This window comes from Eptatretus burgeri, chromosome 9, assembly GCF_056783735.1.
Source record: "Eptatretus burgeri isolate ZD-2024b chromosome 9, Ebu_testis_v1, whole genome shotgun sequence".
NCBI classification, from domain to species: Eukaryota; Metazoa; Chordata; class Myxini; order Myxiniformes; family Myxinidae; genus Eptatretus; species Eptatretus burgeri.
In genome coordinates, this window is record NC_140969.1 from 45,260,034 (window position 1) to 45,278,094 (window position 18,061).

Sequence of the window (18,061 nt, forward strand, 5' to 3'; positions counted from 1 at the left end):
TTCCTGTTGTTATTTTGGACCAACCACAACAACCACGATCCCCTCAAACCACAACAACTACGATCGCCTCAATCCACAACAACCATGATCGCCTCAATCCACAACAACCACGATTGCCTCAAACCACAACAACCACGATTTCCTCAAACCACAACAACCACGATCGCCTCAAACCACAACAACCACGATCGCCTCAAACCACAACAACCACGATCGCACCAAACCACAACTCTCTATCGGTGGCGCGCGGATTTTCCCGCCTGCTTTTCCCGTGCTTTGGTGTGGGGGAAGTGCGATTCCAGCCAGAGGTCAAAGGTGAAAAAAGGTGGGGGCCTGATTTTGGGGGAATGAATCACCCTGGACCTGTGCCAAGAATGATTCTCTCGGCCCCCGCGAGGTGCACGGGGAGGGGAGCGAGAGGGCACGCCCCTGTTCTGGAAAGTGGGCCGAGCGATAAAAGGGGAGAGGCGAAGCGTTGGAACGGGGGGATATAAGGGTGCGCAGAACGCCAGAGGTCGGGTGTGTGTGGTGGTTTTCGTGGGTGCTTAGAGCTTCTTCTTCTTCGTTGTCTTGGTCTTCGAAGAGTCTTGGGTTCGCTGGTTCGGGTCGAGTCGTCGGAGCTCGCAGTCGGTGGGGAGTCCGGACGTGGCACGAAGGACGGGAGGCGCCGCTTTGTAGCTCAGTCACGCAGCCTGCACACCCGGGAAGAGAGCGCCGGAGAGAGCTCGCCCACCATCGCACCACGAGGGTGCAGGTAACCTGCAACGGTCTTGTGGGGTCCGTTCGGTCATCCAGGCTCCACGCCATAAAGGTCTACGGACCCTGTCTGGCACCCTCGTCTTTGGGGGTGGCCTTTTCTTTCCTTTTGAATGAATGTCGATGGCGCCGTCTCCTGTAAGTAAAAACTGTTAAGTGACTCGATGATTGCTTATAGCCGGTGCTTTCACCTTGTTCGTGTCTTTGTCCCCGTCCCGTGCATGATTGTTTGCCTGTATTCGTGTTCTTGAATGCCTGCATTGATTGCATGGCTGTATATGTGTGCTGTGTAAAATAAATGTGCGTGTGTGAATGTTACCCGTTCGTCGTGTCTTTTTCCCCTATTGGAACGCCATATTGCATCTCAGAATATTAGTTGGGTTTTAAATACCCGTTAAATATAATCGGATCCGGCGAGGTCGGGCGATAATACCCGCTCGGTTATCACTGCAGAACGCAACGGACCGCTTTAGCGGTTCGTGTCGAAACCGACCTGCGTCGAGGTACGGTCTCCCGGTTGGCTACTTGCGCAGGTATTTGGGTATATCGATATTCGGCGATTGACCCTATTTTGCTTGGGCAGAAAATTGGCTTGGCCGTGGTGGGGTTGAAGACCCACCCGTGACAGGGTTCCGGCGTTGTTCCGGAAGGTCACGACTGAATTGTCCGTCCAGTGGGCGAGCGGCTACTATTAGTGAAAAGCGGCCGTTCGCACGCCGGTGGGCGCGAATTCGTAACAATATCTGCAATAAGCACACTGTAATTACCATTAACGTATTTGTCCTCTCTGTAATAAGCACACTGTAATTATCATTAATGTATTTATCATATCTGTAATAAGCACACTGTAATTACCATTAACGTATTTGTCCTATCTGTAATAAGCACACTGTAATTATCATTAATGTATTTATCCTCTCTGTAATAAGCACACTGTAATTACCATTAATGTATTTATCCTTTCTGAAATAAGCACATTGTAATTTCCATTCATGTATTTATCCTCTCTGTAATAAGCACATTGTAATTACTATTAATGTATTTCTCATATCTGTAATAAGCACACTGTAATTTCCATTAATGTATTTATCCTATTTGTAATAAGCACATTGTAATTACCATTAATGTATTTATCCTATCTGTAATCAGCACATTGTAATTACCATTAATATATTTATCCTATTGTAATAAGCACATTGTAATTTCCATTCATGTATTTATCCTATCTGTAAAAGCACACTGTAATTTCCATTAATGTATTTATCCTATTTGTAATCAGCACATTGTAATTACCATTAATATATTTATCCTATTGTAATAAGCACATTGTAATTTCCATTCATGTATTTATCCTATCTGTAAAAGCACACTGTAATTGCCATTCATGTATTTATCCTATCTGTAAAAGCACACTGTAATTGCCATTCATGTATTTATCCTCTCTGTAAAAGCACACTGTAATTGCCATTCATGTATTTATCCTCTCTGTAATAAGCACATTGTAATTATCATTAATGTATTTATCCTCTCTGTAATAAGCATGCGGTAATTACCATGAATGTATTTATCCTATCTGTAATAAGCACACTGTAATTACCATTGATGTATTTATCCTCTCTGGAATAAGCACACTGTAATTACCATTAATGTATTTATCTTATCTGTAATATACACACTGTAAATACCATTGATGTATTTATCCTCTCTGGAATAAGCACACTGTAATTACCATTAATGTATTTATCTTATCTGTAATATACACACTGTAATTACCATTAATGTATTTCTCCTCTCTGGAATAAACACACTGTAATTTCCATTAATGTATTTATGGAAGTAAGGATCATTGTATGGGCATTGGTTAACGATTTTATATTTGCTCATGGTGGATCAGCGTTCGAGATAACTAATCGTATAAGGTTATAAGGAAAGACAACGAACCTTTTACCCATCTCATGAGTGCTTGTTCAAAATTTCTGCCATACTTGCACACAAGGTACTCTTGTATCAGGTTAGATGTTTTCAATCCGTGATTGCTATGGCCAGTCTCTTTGGTCGACTGATATATCTGTACGGGAGTTAAGACAATATCCTCCACCATCTATCAGAGTTCCCTTTCTCTTTCACTCTCACATGTGTGACCATGTATGGAAAAACAATCACTGGCCCTCTTTTTGATGATTTTCCTCTCCTCTTGGCTTTTTACATTTCTCCTTCTCGGACTCATTCCAGCCCCCACCCCACGAGCACGACCATCATCTCTGTCGACCGGACCATCGCTCGCAAGGTGAAGGATTTTCCAACCCTCAACTTTCATATTGCGTATGTAATAAACAGATGGACCAAGATGGAATTTTGTCTCCGGTCCTAATCCTTCTCTGGCCAACTTGGCTGTGAATTCCTTATGACTGTGTCATAAGCAGGAGTTTTGTTTGCAAGTGTGGCAACACCTTGATGGAGAAAAGCTTGTGAGCTCAGCTTGGGGTCTCTCTCCGGACCCTAAAATACCATCCATGCCCAGTCTCCAAAGGACGTTTCGCGATGACTGAACAATCGGGGTAACACTACTTGAGCGCACATTTATGAAATACGTTTTCCCTGCCAAGAATTTCCTCTGCATTTCTCATTAGATATAATGAGAATCTCATCAGATCCCATGAGACATCATCGGAGATTTTTGTTTGGGCCTCAAATTCATCCCTTCCCTTCCCTTTGCGTAGCTAATAAATAGATTTTCATTTTGATGTACCAGACTCTTCACAGAGCGTTGGTGCTGGTGAAGCAGTTTCCTGGCCAGAGTTCCACTGGGTGGTTTGCCATTGCCTTCTCAGCGTTGTTTGTTCATGTTCTTTCCTTTTAAATGCTGAGCATAAAGCAAGGAAGCAGCACATCCCAAGTTTAAAGTCTTTGGTATGACTCAGCCAGGGTTTGAACCACCGACCTCCCATACTTGGAGCAGCCACTCGAACCATTACGCTACCGAAGCTGGTAGAGAATAGATAGGCCCCAATTCACTCGGCATATTAATAACCTTTGTCTGAAATCAAACGATGGTTTAAACCCAAATGAAGTAAAATTTGAGGTCACAAGTTTTGTATAAATACTACTACTACTACTACTACTACTACTACTACTACTACTACTACTACTATTACTAGCCCTACTATGAGTGCTATGACCGCTCATACTACAATTACTCTTACTACTACTACTACTACGATTACTACGACAACTATTATTATTACTACTACTACTATTACTCTTTCTACAACTATTACAGTGATGATTACTACTACTAGGCCGACTCATTGCTATTTCTATCCTCAACTACTACTACTACTACTACTTCTACTACTACCACTACGACTACTACTACAACAACGACAATTCCCCTTACTTATACGACTACTGCTACTATTACAACTATCATTAGTAACTCGACAACTACTACTGTATGACTACTACTACTACTACTACTACTACTACTACTACTACATCACTACTACAACTATTACCACTACTATTATTACTCCTCAACTACGACAGTGATTACTACAAGTGGACCTACGATTACTAACCCCCTACTACTACTTTTGCCAGCTACTTGTGGGGTCGGCCAATAGAATATTTTGGCGCGTTTTTCACGCATTTTCAACTTGTTCACCATACCGGCGATAACTCACCGACTCTGGAAAACAAAAACAAACAAACAGTGGGATGTTTTAACGTGCACCAGCTAATGCGAGTAGATGGGACAGCCTGCTCAACGTGCTTCCGAGGGTCAGCACACTGTGATGTAACGCCCTGCCCCGGCCTCTTGTGTGACCAGTTTACAGTCGGCTCGGGAATCGAACCTACACCATTTCCAGGTTGCTCAATGCACGCGACCTCTGAACCATCATGTCGGACAATCCGCTCGACCTTTCCGATTAAACTCCATATAAACATGACCATTTCACCAGATTTGGGGTAAATCAAAATGAACTTTACCCCATTTTTATCCCTCTGATGATTTTTGTCTGATGGACATCTCAAGGTCCACTCGGCTCTTGGCTTACCTCCACCTGCACATGACGTTCAAGGTGTCAGCGATCCGTGCAACAGGTGGAGGTGTACATTTTCCGGTGAATTTTGGGTGTGTCGGTTCGATTCCGAACGATTAAAGACCAATCATTCGGTTCGTACAGCAATTTAAATGAAGGGGTAAGTTCGGTGATGTGTGCCCGGGTATCTGTTTGCTCCTGGAACTCCAGGGGAGGGTCTGCCGGTAAGGGGAGGGCGTGGAGGTTGGACCTGGGCTGGATTAGTGGTGATGAAAACTCGTTGAGAAGTAAAATCTTCATTTTTTAACACAAATGAACAATCTCGCGGCGAGCGCCACTTTCATCCACCACCATGGACCGAAGGAGGTGGTCTTCATGGCTGCATTTCCTGCTCTGGCTTCTCTTCCTTCCCATGGGCATGTGTAGGGCCAGTGTTCCGGTCTTTTCTCCCTTCTTCTTCATGTGCACTCATCACGGAGCGGTGGAGGATGGACGCCGGACCACCGAGGTCGCCATGTCCCTGCGCATCGCCGGTAACCCTAAGTACTACGTGCCGGGTCGGCACTATGAAGGTGAGACTGCAGTGCAGGTGGTGGTAGTGTTACTGGTAGTGATGGAGAAGGTGAACGTGGTGTTGGTGGTGATGTGATGTGATGGTTATGGTCAAGGTGACGGTGGTGGTGGTGGTGGTGGTAGTGATGTGATGTGATGGGTATGGTCGCAACTCGCATCGTAATGGTTGAGTGATGGTGATGTTGGTGATTGTGAACCTGGTGGTGATGGTAGTAATGTACAGTAATATGAGGCCCATCAAGTCTGTGCAATGGTTTCCAACCTATGGTCGTGATGATGATTGTGGTGGTCAACGTGGCGTTAAGTGGTGTGGCGATGATGAATGTGAATTTGGTGTTCGTGGTGGTGATGTGGGGATACGAGAGCATGATGAGAGAGGGAGGGGTGGGGGGAATGGGGTGCATGGTGTTTATGGAGTTGGTTATTCATGAATTAGTTTGGAATCAACAGCCATTTGGTATCGTACTAAAATAATGCAATTGCATGTATGTACGTATGTATGTGTGCATGTATGGGTGTATGCATTGATATATATATATATATATATATATATATATATATATATATATATATATATATATATATATATATATAAGTGTTCCCGAAATACAGCCAAAATGGTACATGACAGCGCAAACATTTTTGGGCCACCTTACTCACCATTCTCCTGCGATGTGCAGTATCGGCAACGGGCAATGTTTCGTTAAAATTGGGCAACGAAAAAAATTATTAAGAAATCATTTCCCGATTCAGTCAAGTCCTCTTTGGGAGAATTTGATCAATGCAAACAACCTCAGCGGTATAGTTTGCTGGAGCTATCTTTTTATTTTTTTTCTTGAAATGATTTATTTTAAAATCTCCAACATTTAGTTTAGACAAAGAACGATTTATTTTTAAGCATAAAATAAACCGCCATTTTGATCTAATACTTCCATGTTCGTTAATAAATATAATTGTGTTTAGAAGATTACGCACAATAATTTCTTCGACTTTCTTTTCTCCGATTTTTTTTTTTCACATTGACGTGCAATATCAAGTTTCGTTCAAATCGGGCAATGAAAAAAATTATTAAAAAATGAATTCCCGATTCAGTCGATTACTCTTCGGGATTATTTGATCAATGCAAACAACCTTAGCGGTGTCGTTCACTTGAGCTATCTTTTTTCTTTTCTTTTTTTTTTTGAAATGATTTTTTTGTCAACCGCTGACAACGGGAACCCAACGGGTTCACGGCTCGTAAAGTAACCCTTAAAAGTGTAGGTCTTTCCTTTAGAGAATTTGCAAAGAAGCTAAGGTGTCAGTGAGTACAGTTTCCTACACCATCAAAAGGCACTTTGAAACTGGAAAAAACTCTTACAGGAAGAGGTCTGGCAGACCCAAAGCCACAACACAATCAGAAGACAAGTTTCTGAGAGTCAACAGCTTGCGTGATAGGTGGCTCACAGGACAGCAGCTTGAGCACAGCTTAACACTGGTCGAAGTAAGGAAGTCTCAGTTTCAACTGTGAAGAGAAGACTTCGAGCTGTAAGTTTGACAGGTCGAGTGGCAGTAAGAAAGCCATTGCTAAGATGGCAAAATAAGAAAAAGAGGCTTGCCTGGGCCATGAAGCACCGCCAATGGACTACTGAAAACTGGAAGAAGGTCTTTTGGACCGATGAATCAAAATTTGAAATCCTCAGTTCATCACGCAGGGTTTTTGTACGCCGGCGAGTCTGTGAAAGGATGGTTCCCCAGTGTGTGATACCAACTGTCAAACATGGAGGAGGAAGCGTGATGATCTGGGGCTCTTTTGCTGGATCCAGAGTCGGCGACTTGCACAGAGTGACTGGCACCCTGAACCAAAAGGGCTACCACAGCATTTTGCAGCGCCATGCAATACTCTGGCCTACGCTTAGTTAGTCAGGGGTTCATCCGACAGCAAGACTACGACCCAAAACATACCTCCAGGCTGTCATACCTCCAGATAGTCAGAACTATCTCAGAAGAAAAGAACAAGTCAGTCGGCTTCAAATTATGGAATGGCCAGCACAGTCTCCAGACTTAAACCCCATCGAGCTAGTTTGGGATGAACTGGACAGAAGGGTGAAAGCAAAGCAACCTACAAGTGCAACACATTTGTGGGAACTTCTGCAACAGTGTTGGGAAGAACTCTCCGAACAATATTTGATTTCTATTAGAGAAAGAATGCCACGAGTATGTTCGGCTGTTATATCTGCAAAATGTGGCAACTTTGATGAGTCAAAAATTTAGATTAAGTTTTGTTCAACAAAATGATTCCATGATTTCTTTTTGTTATTTTTGTACCTCTTATTTGTTCTTTGCTTTCATTCCAGAGTATATTGAGACATTAAACTGCTTAAATTTCATTAAAAACTGGAAAAATCGGGGTGTTCTAAAACTTTTGACCGGTAGCGTGTGTGTGTGTGTGTGTGTGTGTGTGTGTGTGTGTGTGTGTGTGTGTGTGTGTGTGTGTGTGTGTGTGTGTATATACAGTATACATATATATATATATATATATATATATATGCATGTACGTATGTATGAATGCATGTACGTACGTTCGTCTGATAAAGAATCGAAAACGGCTGGGCCAATATCATCAAATTTTTCCAGGATAAAGTTTCGGGCCACAAAGTAATCCACCACCCCTCCCCCCTCCCTGCCTACAGTCAAGCCTGGTGTTGGCTTCGTGGTTCAGGTGACTGGCTTGGGATCTAAGGGTCCTGTGTTTGAGCCGCGTTGGCCACTGAATTACACCAGGTGGAGTTGACTCATCCTGTCATTCTTCTGAGATCTGCAAAATGAGTACCTGTATACCGGTAAAAGGGCACAGAATCATCGGCACAACTGCGCTTCCAAGAAATGATAGCTACCCTGGTAGCTAAGTTTCCACATGTGTAAGAACAGAACAGAACCCCCCCCCCCTCCCCAGAATGGGGGAGATGAATTGTACTGTACACAGAGAGTAGTGCAAGTGGTTTAGCCACTGACCCCTGCCAGAGGGAGCGAGTATTAACACCCTTGCATTCCTGGAGGGAATGAGTGTTACTACTATTAAAAGGAGACACCTCCGCATCTGACCGTCACAGGAAGAAGCTGCAGGACCTCAAACAAGGATGGGTTATTATTGACGCCATGTTCTGCTCCTGATGGAAGTGTGTATCACAAGTAAATCTTTGTTCGTATGCAGAACAAGGCTGTGGGGTAGTGTCATTGGTCAAGGGTGCGGCTGTGCTGCTGATGGAATGTCCTCTACTGGTTAGGACAGGAATTTGGAATTTGTTCAGGCTGCCGGGAGGACACCATGGGATCTTTAATGCCCACCAACGAATGCTGGCAGACGGGACTCTCGTTTGATGTCCATCCGAGGGACGGCACACACGTTGATGAATAATTTTGCCTGTGAAGCATTGGGATGACATTTTATAGCTGGGTCAGGATTCAAACCCAGGCTAGACAGCTTGAAAGCAAGTGTGTAGTGTATCTCTTGGCCATCCTGTCAGCCAATTACTAGTGAATGAAAGACGAGTGTTGAGGCCGAGATAGGGTATCGAGGGTAGGAGGGGTAGGAGGGAGGGGAATGGGTGTGGGTGTGGGGGGGGGTTCAGTATTTGGTTGAAAGACATGGGTATTTGATACCATGTTTTGAAAAACGCTTCCACACAAAGACACTGTTTCCTCAAAATATTATGTTTATTATCCTTTCGCAAAGCAAAGTTAATGAAATATGAATATTATGCTCTATCAATGATCCCTGTCTTGTTTGCAAGGAAATGTTTCCAGAGAGTTGGGTTCTCAACTCCGAAAAAAATCTGCTTTGTCTTTTTGAAAGAATAATCCAGGAAAAATATCCACTAACCTCGAAATAAAACATTTTTCACAATTTGAGAGAAGCGCATGCTTTGGCTTTATCAATGTAATGTATGCACAGCGTTGGGTGGAATTGAAATGAAAAGAGCGAGCGAGGGTCCTGGGAGTGTGCGATGTGTGGTCAGAGAAGGGAAAGAAATTTGAGAGATGTGAGTATGGAGAGGGAAGAGACTTGAGTGGAAGAAACCAGGAAAGGGAAGTCCGGGGGGGGGGGGGCGTTGGAGGATCACACCATGTTACCGTACTAATAAAGACACATGGTCCTGTGCTGGCATCCACTATTTAATTGTCACAATGATGTATTTGTGAATGTCTTAAAGGAGGAATAATAATAACAAGGTACCAATTAAGAGAAAAGATTTGATGTAATGAGAGAAGAGAAGTCACGAGAAGCAGCACGGAGGGAGAGTAGTTGAATGCCCCACTGAGCTTGTAAATGTGCCCAGCAAGAAGCCGGCTACCAAATGAGACAATTCGACAAATGCTGCTTTCTGTTACACTATCACCAGAGGGCAATGCATCCCAGAGAACTCTATCTTCAGGATGCAGGTGAGGGGAGGAGGAGGATGGAGAGGGCCCAAAGCCGGTTGTCCCATATGACAGCAAACAATTCTGATTCTTATGTACCATACTTTTACAGAGCATCATTGCTGCTGGGAACATTTTGGCAAAGCTTCGACTGGGTGGTTTGCCATTGCTTTCCAAGCAGTAGTTAGTGCAGTAATTTGGCCAGGGTGCCAGCGCTAGCTCACCAACTCTTCAAGAGGAACACCATGGGATCTTTCACATCCACCAATAAATACTGGCAGATGAGATACCAGTTTAATGTCCATCCGAGGGACAGGGTTGGATCATCCTGCCTGTGAAACACCAGAATGACAGTTTATAGCTGGGTTGAGATTCAAACTCAGCCTAGACAGTTTAGAGGTTGGTGTGGTGCCTCTAGGCCATCCTGTCAGCCATATTAAACAATAGTGGGTGTTAATGATCCAATTGTGGTTTTCAAAAACTGTTATGTAGGTCATTCTGTGCCAACAGCCTGGACTTCCACTCTGGATCAATAGGTATACCACCCAGCATATTTCTTGCTCAGAAAACTGTTTCCTTAGCACTGACTCTCCTATCAGACAACCGACCATGACTTGTAATGGAATATGGAACAAAGAGAAGCATAAACCATTAGATTGTGCGCAAGCTAAACAGAGCAGATATTGCTTGCTACTCATGAATACATGTCGAGCAGATACTGCAGGATCTGCTTTGATCAGTTTGCTATAGCCGGAGGTTTTGTGTTTCTTTTAATTGCAATTTTCCCAGCTTCCTCTCCGTATCTGCTTGTGGACCACAAACCAGATGGTGTGTGTCAGGAACATCCTGTTGGTCAGGATCCATATAGCAATAGTGGTGTGGAATGTGGTTCCTATAGCAAGTAGCACAACAGTGAAAGGGTTTACGTTTGAAATGGAATGTGGATATGACGTAGACATCGTTGGTAAAACGAGCGCTTCCTAAATCAAAACTTCCTTCCACTTAATTATCTATATTATGATTGTTATTATTTTTAATAATATTTGATTACACAGCATTTTATTCATTCTGTTGTCTGAGACTCGATTTGTAAAATTCAAAGTCTGAATTGTTTCATCCAAACGCTGAGTCGAAGTCCAAATGTAGCATAAAGGAATGTTGTATTGACAGTGCTAACCTTTCAAAGAGACATGAATATACAATTGCATCCTGTTGAAAATAGCATAAACTCTAAGAAAATAAACTGTTCTCACTTTTAAAGTGAAGAGTGAAACTTGGGGAGGGGAACCAGGTGTGGATTTCTGGTAGAACATATGCGACCCGGGAGAGGGAGAGTGGAGGTTGCAAGAGGATGTGTGAGAGACAGACAGACAGAGAGAGACACGATGCCAGAAGCAAGGCGATAGAAAACAGAGTCCATCAACCTGCCTGCCAGGATATAGCAATAATACAAAAAGCCATTTTGTTGATCACCTTGAGGGGAGCAAGATGGGACGCAGCTGCACTTACCCAGAGTGGGCAGCTGTACTCCATTGTATTTCAAATGAATGCCTTGTACACCATGATTAAAAAACTGCATTGATCAAAAAGGATGAGGCTCTGGAGAGAATACCAAAGCTTCAGATAATTTTTGAGGTCAGTTTGAAGAAAGGGTTCACTCAAAACAGGTTTTGACAGATATTGTGACTTTCAAACTCCAGGGATTTTGAACCTCGAGAGATGAAAATGCCAAAATTGGAGAAAAACTTTGAACCATTGCTCATAAGGCTTGATTCTCACTGTAAGATGTTCCCCTTGGGGTCCCATTATAGCTCTACATGACAGTGATGTCATGGTGTTGCTGTTGGTTGGAGAACGGATTATAATCATCTTTATTTCCAAACGCAAAACTGTGTCCTTCTAATGGTGCTGTGGTAAGGCAATAGGTGCGTTTCATGGAGTGGACAATTGTTATTGACAACAAATCGTGCAGTTTAATAACTGCACTAGGGCACAATTTGTCCCATTGCAGTTAATAACTGCAATTGGTAATTACGTGGGGTAATAATTTGGCTTATCCTTTGATTTGCCTTATCACAATTTCGATTGTCAATTTGTCATACCCTTACTATACACAGTTACGTCATTTTAATATACATATATATATATATATATATATATATATATATATATATATATAGAGAGAGAGAGAGAGAGAGAGAGAGAGAGAGAGAGAGAGAGAGAGAGAGAGAGAGAGAGAGAGAGAGAGAGATATCAGTCGTGACCTTCCTGGAACTACCGCCAGGAGCCAGTCACGGGTGGGGGTTTAACCTCACCACAACCCAGTCCGCATTCTACCCGTGTGAAATAGGGTGAATCGCCGAATGTGAATATACCTAAGTACCCGTGCGGGTAGCGTACCGAGGAGTTGTACCACGCCGCAGGTCGGCTCCGGACACGAACCGCTTAAGCGGCTCGTTCCGTGCTAAGGGGATAACCGAGCGGAGTTATCGCCGACCTCGACGGTTCAGATTACTTGCTGGGTGTCTAAACCCACTACCAATCCCTTCCGTGATGCAAGATGGCACTTTCAAACGAAGGACAGAAAGCAACGAAACGGGTCACAATTTAACAAGCACTTTTATTTCACACACACACACACACACACACACACACACACACATACACACACACACACACACACACACACACACACACACACACACACACACACACACACACACACACACACACACACACACACACACACACACACACACACACACACGCGCAAGCACGTATTCACAGCCATACAGTAAGAATGCACATATAACAGTCAAAGCAATGAAAGCAACGCAGAGCTACAGCCAAATAAAGCAATGTACAAGCACTTATTCAGGTTTACTTAAAAGACTGGTGCCACACACACATTTACACAAAAAGCAAATAAAAGCCACCCTCATAGGCAAGGGGGCAGACAGGTCCGTGGACCAAATGTACGTGGGACCTGGGTGAGCGGCCAGGCCCACGAAACCGAAGGGGTCTTACCCGCGCCCTCGTGGCGCGATGGCGGGCTAGCGCAATGTCAGCGTAACGTCCGTGCCTGACTCTGTGCCCCTGGCGTGGTCGGTGAGCTCCTTGAGGCGTGCGTTGCGCAGGCACGTGTTGGTTGGTCGACACCACGGTTGGGGTGGGGAACGGACGGAGTTACCGGCGCTATCTCAGCGCGGATGGGGGGAATTGTTGATGCTCCGGGTGGAGAGAGGGGAATGGCGGACGCTCCGTCCTGCTAGCGGGGCCTTGGGACCGCACCGACTCCGGCGAACTCTCGTCCCTGAGCCCTCTTCCACGTCCCTGCTTCACTCCGCGACTCGTCCCTCGACCTCAACTCCGAGCTCCGTCCCCTTCACCATCTGATCCCTGCAAACACAGGGCTCAGACTCCACGACTTCGACCACGACCCAACAACGACAACCTCGATGACGACCTCCGTCTTCACTCGACCAGCCACGAGTTGCCTTGTGCTCGCGTCTTTATAGACTGGGGGAGGAGCGTGTATGTAAATTTGGGGATCAAATCGCACTTGGAGGCGGGGCCACGCCACCCGATGTTCAGCCATTGGTCGGGAAAAAAGGGGGCGTGAGCCTCTCTTGATCCGAATTTCCTCCTAAAAGGAATCCACATGCATCGCGCTTGGGGGCGGGGCCACACCGCCCGACGCTTGCCCATTGGACGGAGGAAAAGGGGGCGTGAACCTCCCCTGATCCGATTTCCTCTCCCATAAAGGCATCCATTTGTACTCGCGACTCGACGCGTTCGGCAACAATCACCGAACGGGCCCTGGACAGCACGACGTTCGGTGTTGACAGGTGGTGTGGTTGATGGTTGTGGAAGGAGAAAGGCCAAGGTGGTGGGGGGGTTCGCTGTGGTGGTTTGGTTGTTGGCGGGCGTCGTTTGAGAATGGCGGTGAAGCGATGTTTGCGGGATGGAGTTGTGGAGGTAAAGAGGCGAAGGTGGTGGTGTTTGAGTTGTTGGGGGATTAAATTATTGGTCCAAAATCATGACAGAGAAAAGAAAAACGGCTATCTCAAAGGATCGCAGCCTGGTGAACACGGAAATTCCCTCTAAACAACGGTGGGGAAATCTAACTACACAATTACTTATCGTCATAACTGATCTAAGGACCCTTTATGGTGTATTGCGAATTTCCACAGCCGTAACAATATTGTCTTGGGGGTGGCCGGCCCAGGTTAACCCACCAACTAATTTGTCGTGACGGAAGGTTAACACCGTAAGCCACTGGGATGGCCGAGTGGTTCCTTAATAGGAGGCAGACAGGTTGATCCTTGGACGGAGATTTTAACACATGCTCGAAGGGCATGGGCAATGGCGGACAGGCGGAGGAGCATGAGGAATGAAACGGATTAGATGCACAGGGGGTTTATCCTCAAACCCCACTACAAATACACAAATACAGTTTCCTAAATTGAATACATTTCATCAACATGAAGCAAATATTTACAAAGGACAATAATTCAAAAGATAATGATAATAATAAAGTAAATAAATCCTACAGTCAAGATGCCCCTCACACAGAGTCAAATGCAGACAACGTGGAAACAAAATAAAAAGAAAACCCTTCCGTTCCACGGTTCTCGTACTTAGCTTGGCCCAAAGTTGGTCCATGTGGAACTTGCAATGGTGGCGCTTCAAATTGCATGTGCAGACGCACACAAATTGTGCTTCTCTCGTAGCAGGACAAATGTACACCAGGCAATCTGCGAACGGCACTCCACACCAAAGCTCAGATCCCCAGTGTAACGGCTTTGTCTGGTCCGATTGTCCTCACCGACACAACCAAGAGCCAAAGGCTAGCGTCTTGCTTCACCACACGAGCCAAATTGCCTCACACAAATTCAATGGTTGTGTCGTCCTCCTCGGCATGTGCTCACCCTCTGCTCTTGCCTCTCCAAACAATGCGCCTTGTGCCTCCGTTCTGATCACGGCTCTCCACAAATGTGCAAGCCTACTGAGCCCGACGCTTCTCAAAAATGTCCAGCCTGACCTTCCTCTCGATCACGCCAATGATTCTATTCCGAATCAACTCTGCCTTGTGTGCTGCACACACCAAACTCGTACGTGTGTTCTGTGTGTGTTCTATTTATTCGAAACCCTCCCACACCCTCTTCCTCTTCAGGCGGCATTCCTCACAATCCTCCGCCTCTGGGGCATGGCCTGCTCACACAAAACCTGGGAAGGCGGGGATTTCTGTCTGCTCGGCACGTTTGCTTTCGGGACGTGTTCCCTGGCCCGTCTTAAGGCATGGGCACATTGGGCAGTTGCCCAGGGGGCCCATGATTCTAGGGGCCCCATGCTGCCATATTGTTCATGATAGATCTCTTGGCAGAGTGGATAATTACTTAACCTCTCGCTGGAAAGGCCTGGTATTCAAATCCCTTTTCAAATCATATTTATAATATAAATAGTTTGTGCATAACTATTATATCTGACAAATGTTATTTCTTATAATGTTGTTAATCTGCAATAATATTGTATTGTTTACGCAATAATATTGTATTGTTATAATGTTAATCTGACTTGCAGCTGTGGATTTTAATTGCCTAATTGGTGCGAGGTTGTGTGTTGGTGTTTGCTTTTGTTTTAAGTGTTGATGTGTTTACATTTTTATTCCCATGGGTGGGTATGGGCCCCAGTGCATTGCTTAGCCCAGGTCCTACAATGTTGTTAAGCCGGCCCTGTGTATTCCCTACCTTTATTGCCGATCTTGGAATATAAAAACATTGGGAAAAATCACAGAGGGCAATCACATACTGGGGAACTACTTCTTACTCCCAAGCTAAGCAACACCGTACCACCCCTCGTGTGGTGACGCGTAACAATTAAGTTCACAGGTTCCCTACTTAGTTATAGACTGGTGAAGTTTTCTGAACATAACAACCCTCGAGGCATTTTTGAGGAAAAGCTGGCAGACACTTTACTGAACCTAATTTTGGAATGCTGATTTCAATTTTGCTGTCTGCCAAGCTGTATCTTGATCGCTTGACCCTCAAAATGATGAAATAAGCCACACCCCTTTTTTGCATATTCCGCAATATGGTTTTTACTGTAAAAGTTAATGTAAATATATCACGTGTGGTATCATATGATAGGTAATGACATGAACATTGCAAAAACATGATCAATAAAGTTATTTTGGGGATCAAATTTAAATTTGATACATCCTTAACCTGAATGTTGATTATAAGGAATATTTTCGTCTTAGTTTGAAGTCAATTAAACCATTTTTGACGAAGTTATGAGTGAAAAACGATTTTGACCTTTTCATGACCTGACCTTGACCTTTGACCTAATTGGACCCAAAAGTTAATGGGGTTGTCCGAGATTCATTACCCACCTGTGGATACAATTTGACAGTGTTTGAGCCAGCCATTTTCCCGTAAAGTTGTATTTTCGTAACCATGTTTTAGTTTTAATGGAAAATTTGTAATTTTGACCGATGACCATGACCCCCAAAACTTCGGACCCTCCCGATATTCACAAATATGCATTTTTCACTATAGGAATGGGTATGATTATAAGTGACAAATTGAATAAGGTTCACTATAAGCTTAGTTTGAAGTAAATCAGATCATTTTTGACGAAGTTATGAGCGAAAAACGATTTTGATCTTTTGTGACCTTGACCTTGACCTTTGATACAATTGGACCCAAAAGTTAATGGGGTCGTCCAAGGTTCATTGCCCACCTGTGGATTAAATGTGATAGTGTTTGCTAAACCCGTTTTGCAGTAAAGTTGCTAACAGAGACAAACAAACAAACAGACAAATAAAAATGGCCCATAGGGCCAGGACTTGACGAAATTCAACAAGATGACTTGACATACCATCGAGAATATTGAGCGATAATAGGTATTTTTTGGGTTAAACATAGTTTTTAGGGTAAACAAACAAACAAAAAAAAGCAGGCCCGGTGTGGCTTATATTGCTGACTTCACGTGCGTATTGCGTGCGTATTAAGCGACGCCTACTCATAGGTTTTTTTCTAGAATTGCAATATGAAAGAATAGATCTGAACCCCATTGATCTGAACCCCGAGGTTCAGATCTGCGATGAGAGGATTGTGTTATATTTGAGGCCGAGGAGATTCGTTTTAAATTCCGTTAAATTGTTCACTGTGAATGGTAATTTTTCTGAATATTTGGTGGCATTATGATTCATAAGTGATCATGACTACCATGAAAAACTGTAGATAGCACTTACCATGTTAAATTAAAATACCTGTCACCTCCGTAATCCGTAACGGATGTGACCAATTTTTAATCCAGTCAAAGATACTCCCCTCCTACGTCCGTGTTTCAAATTTGAAAGGAATCCGTTAAGATTTGGCAGACATGAATTTTTGAAAATCGGCCCATGCTAAAAGATACGGATTTTCGAGATTTTTCAGGAATTTTTCCTGACCTTGACCTTTGACCTTGACATGCCAAAAGTTATAGGGTTCTATTCTGGTGGCCAATAAGTCCATTGGTGAAGTTCCATGACATTCCGACTCGAAATGCGACCTGTAGAGCGAGCCGTACACACAAACAAACAAACAAACAAACTGAACCGACCAACATACTTGACAAAACCGTAGATTTCGTCAAGTAACAAACCGGACGATTACAATATCCCGCTCCCTCCCTCCGGTGGGCGGGATAATAAATAAATATTACATCATGTGGGGTCATTTAGAGGTCATTTTGGGTCAAATGAGGTCATAAGAACTTAGGATTATTTTTGGGTGACATCCTGTTCTCTTTCTTCCGCATCATCTTCCAGCAGATTCTCCCCTCCCATAATAAGGTGAACAAACGTATAGACACTGTCTGGAATACAAGATATTGCTTCTTCTTGTGTAATATTAAACCTCAAATAGGCAGGTTGGGCCAGTATATCAGCTCTCAGCTTTCGGGCAACATGAACCATGTCGAGAAAGCTATCCTCTGTTGGCTGATAAACGGGCATTGGGAATGATTCATCATTTTCATCTGCTAGCTTTCCAATAGGAATATGTCCAAATTCAACTTGCACCAATAATGTTATTCTGTCATCAATTGGCCTGTTGCTCATACATATGAGCTCATAGATATCACTCATATGTAGTTCCAGTTTCTCTTTGAATGAAGCTCTCCTGCTTATGAAGCTTTGAGGGACCCCTGCTTTCTCTGAAAGAACACAGTATCTCTTCCATACTTCTGACATACCCAAACATACCCAAACATCCATACCCAAACAAAGTGCCTGATTCGGG

General features: G+C 44.0%; 1 protein-coding gene across 1 annotated transcript in view; it reads left to right on the forward strand.

Moving 5' to 3' along the window:
* Positions 1 to 5,071: 5,071 nt before the first annotated feature.
* RELN (reelin) overlaps positions 5,072 to 18,061 on the forward strand; it is a 346,725-nt gene continuing 333,735 nt past the window's right edge. Inside the window, exon 1 of the mRNA XM_085894992.1 lies at positions 5,072 to 5,371. Coding sequence (XP_085751118.1) covers positions 5,152 to 5,371 — 220 coding nt within the window. The 5' untranslated portion in view covers positions 5,072 to 5,151. The remainder of the gene's footprint in view (positions 5,372 to 18,061) is intronic.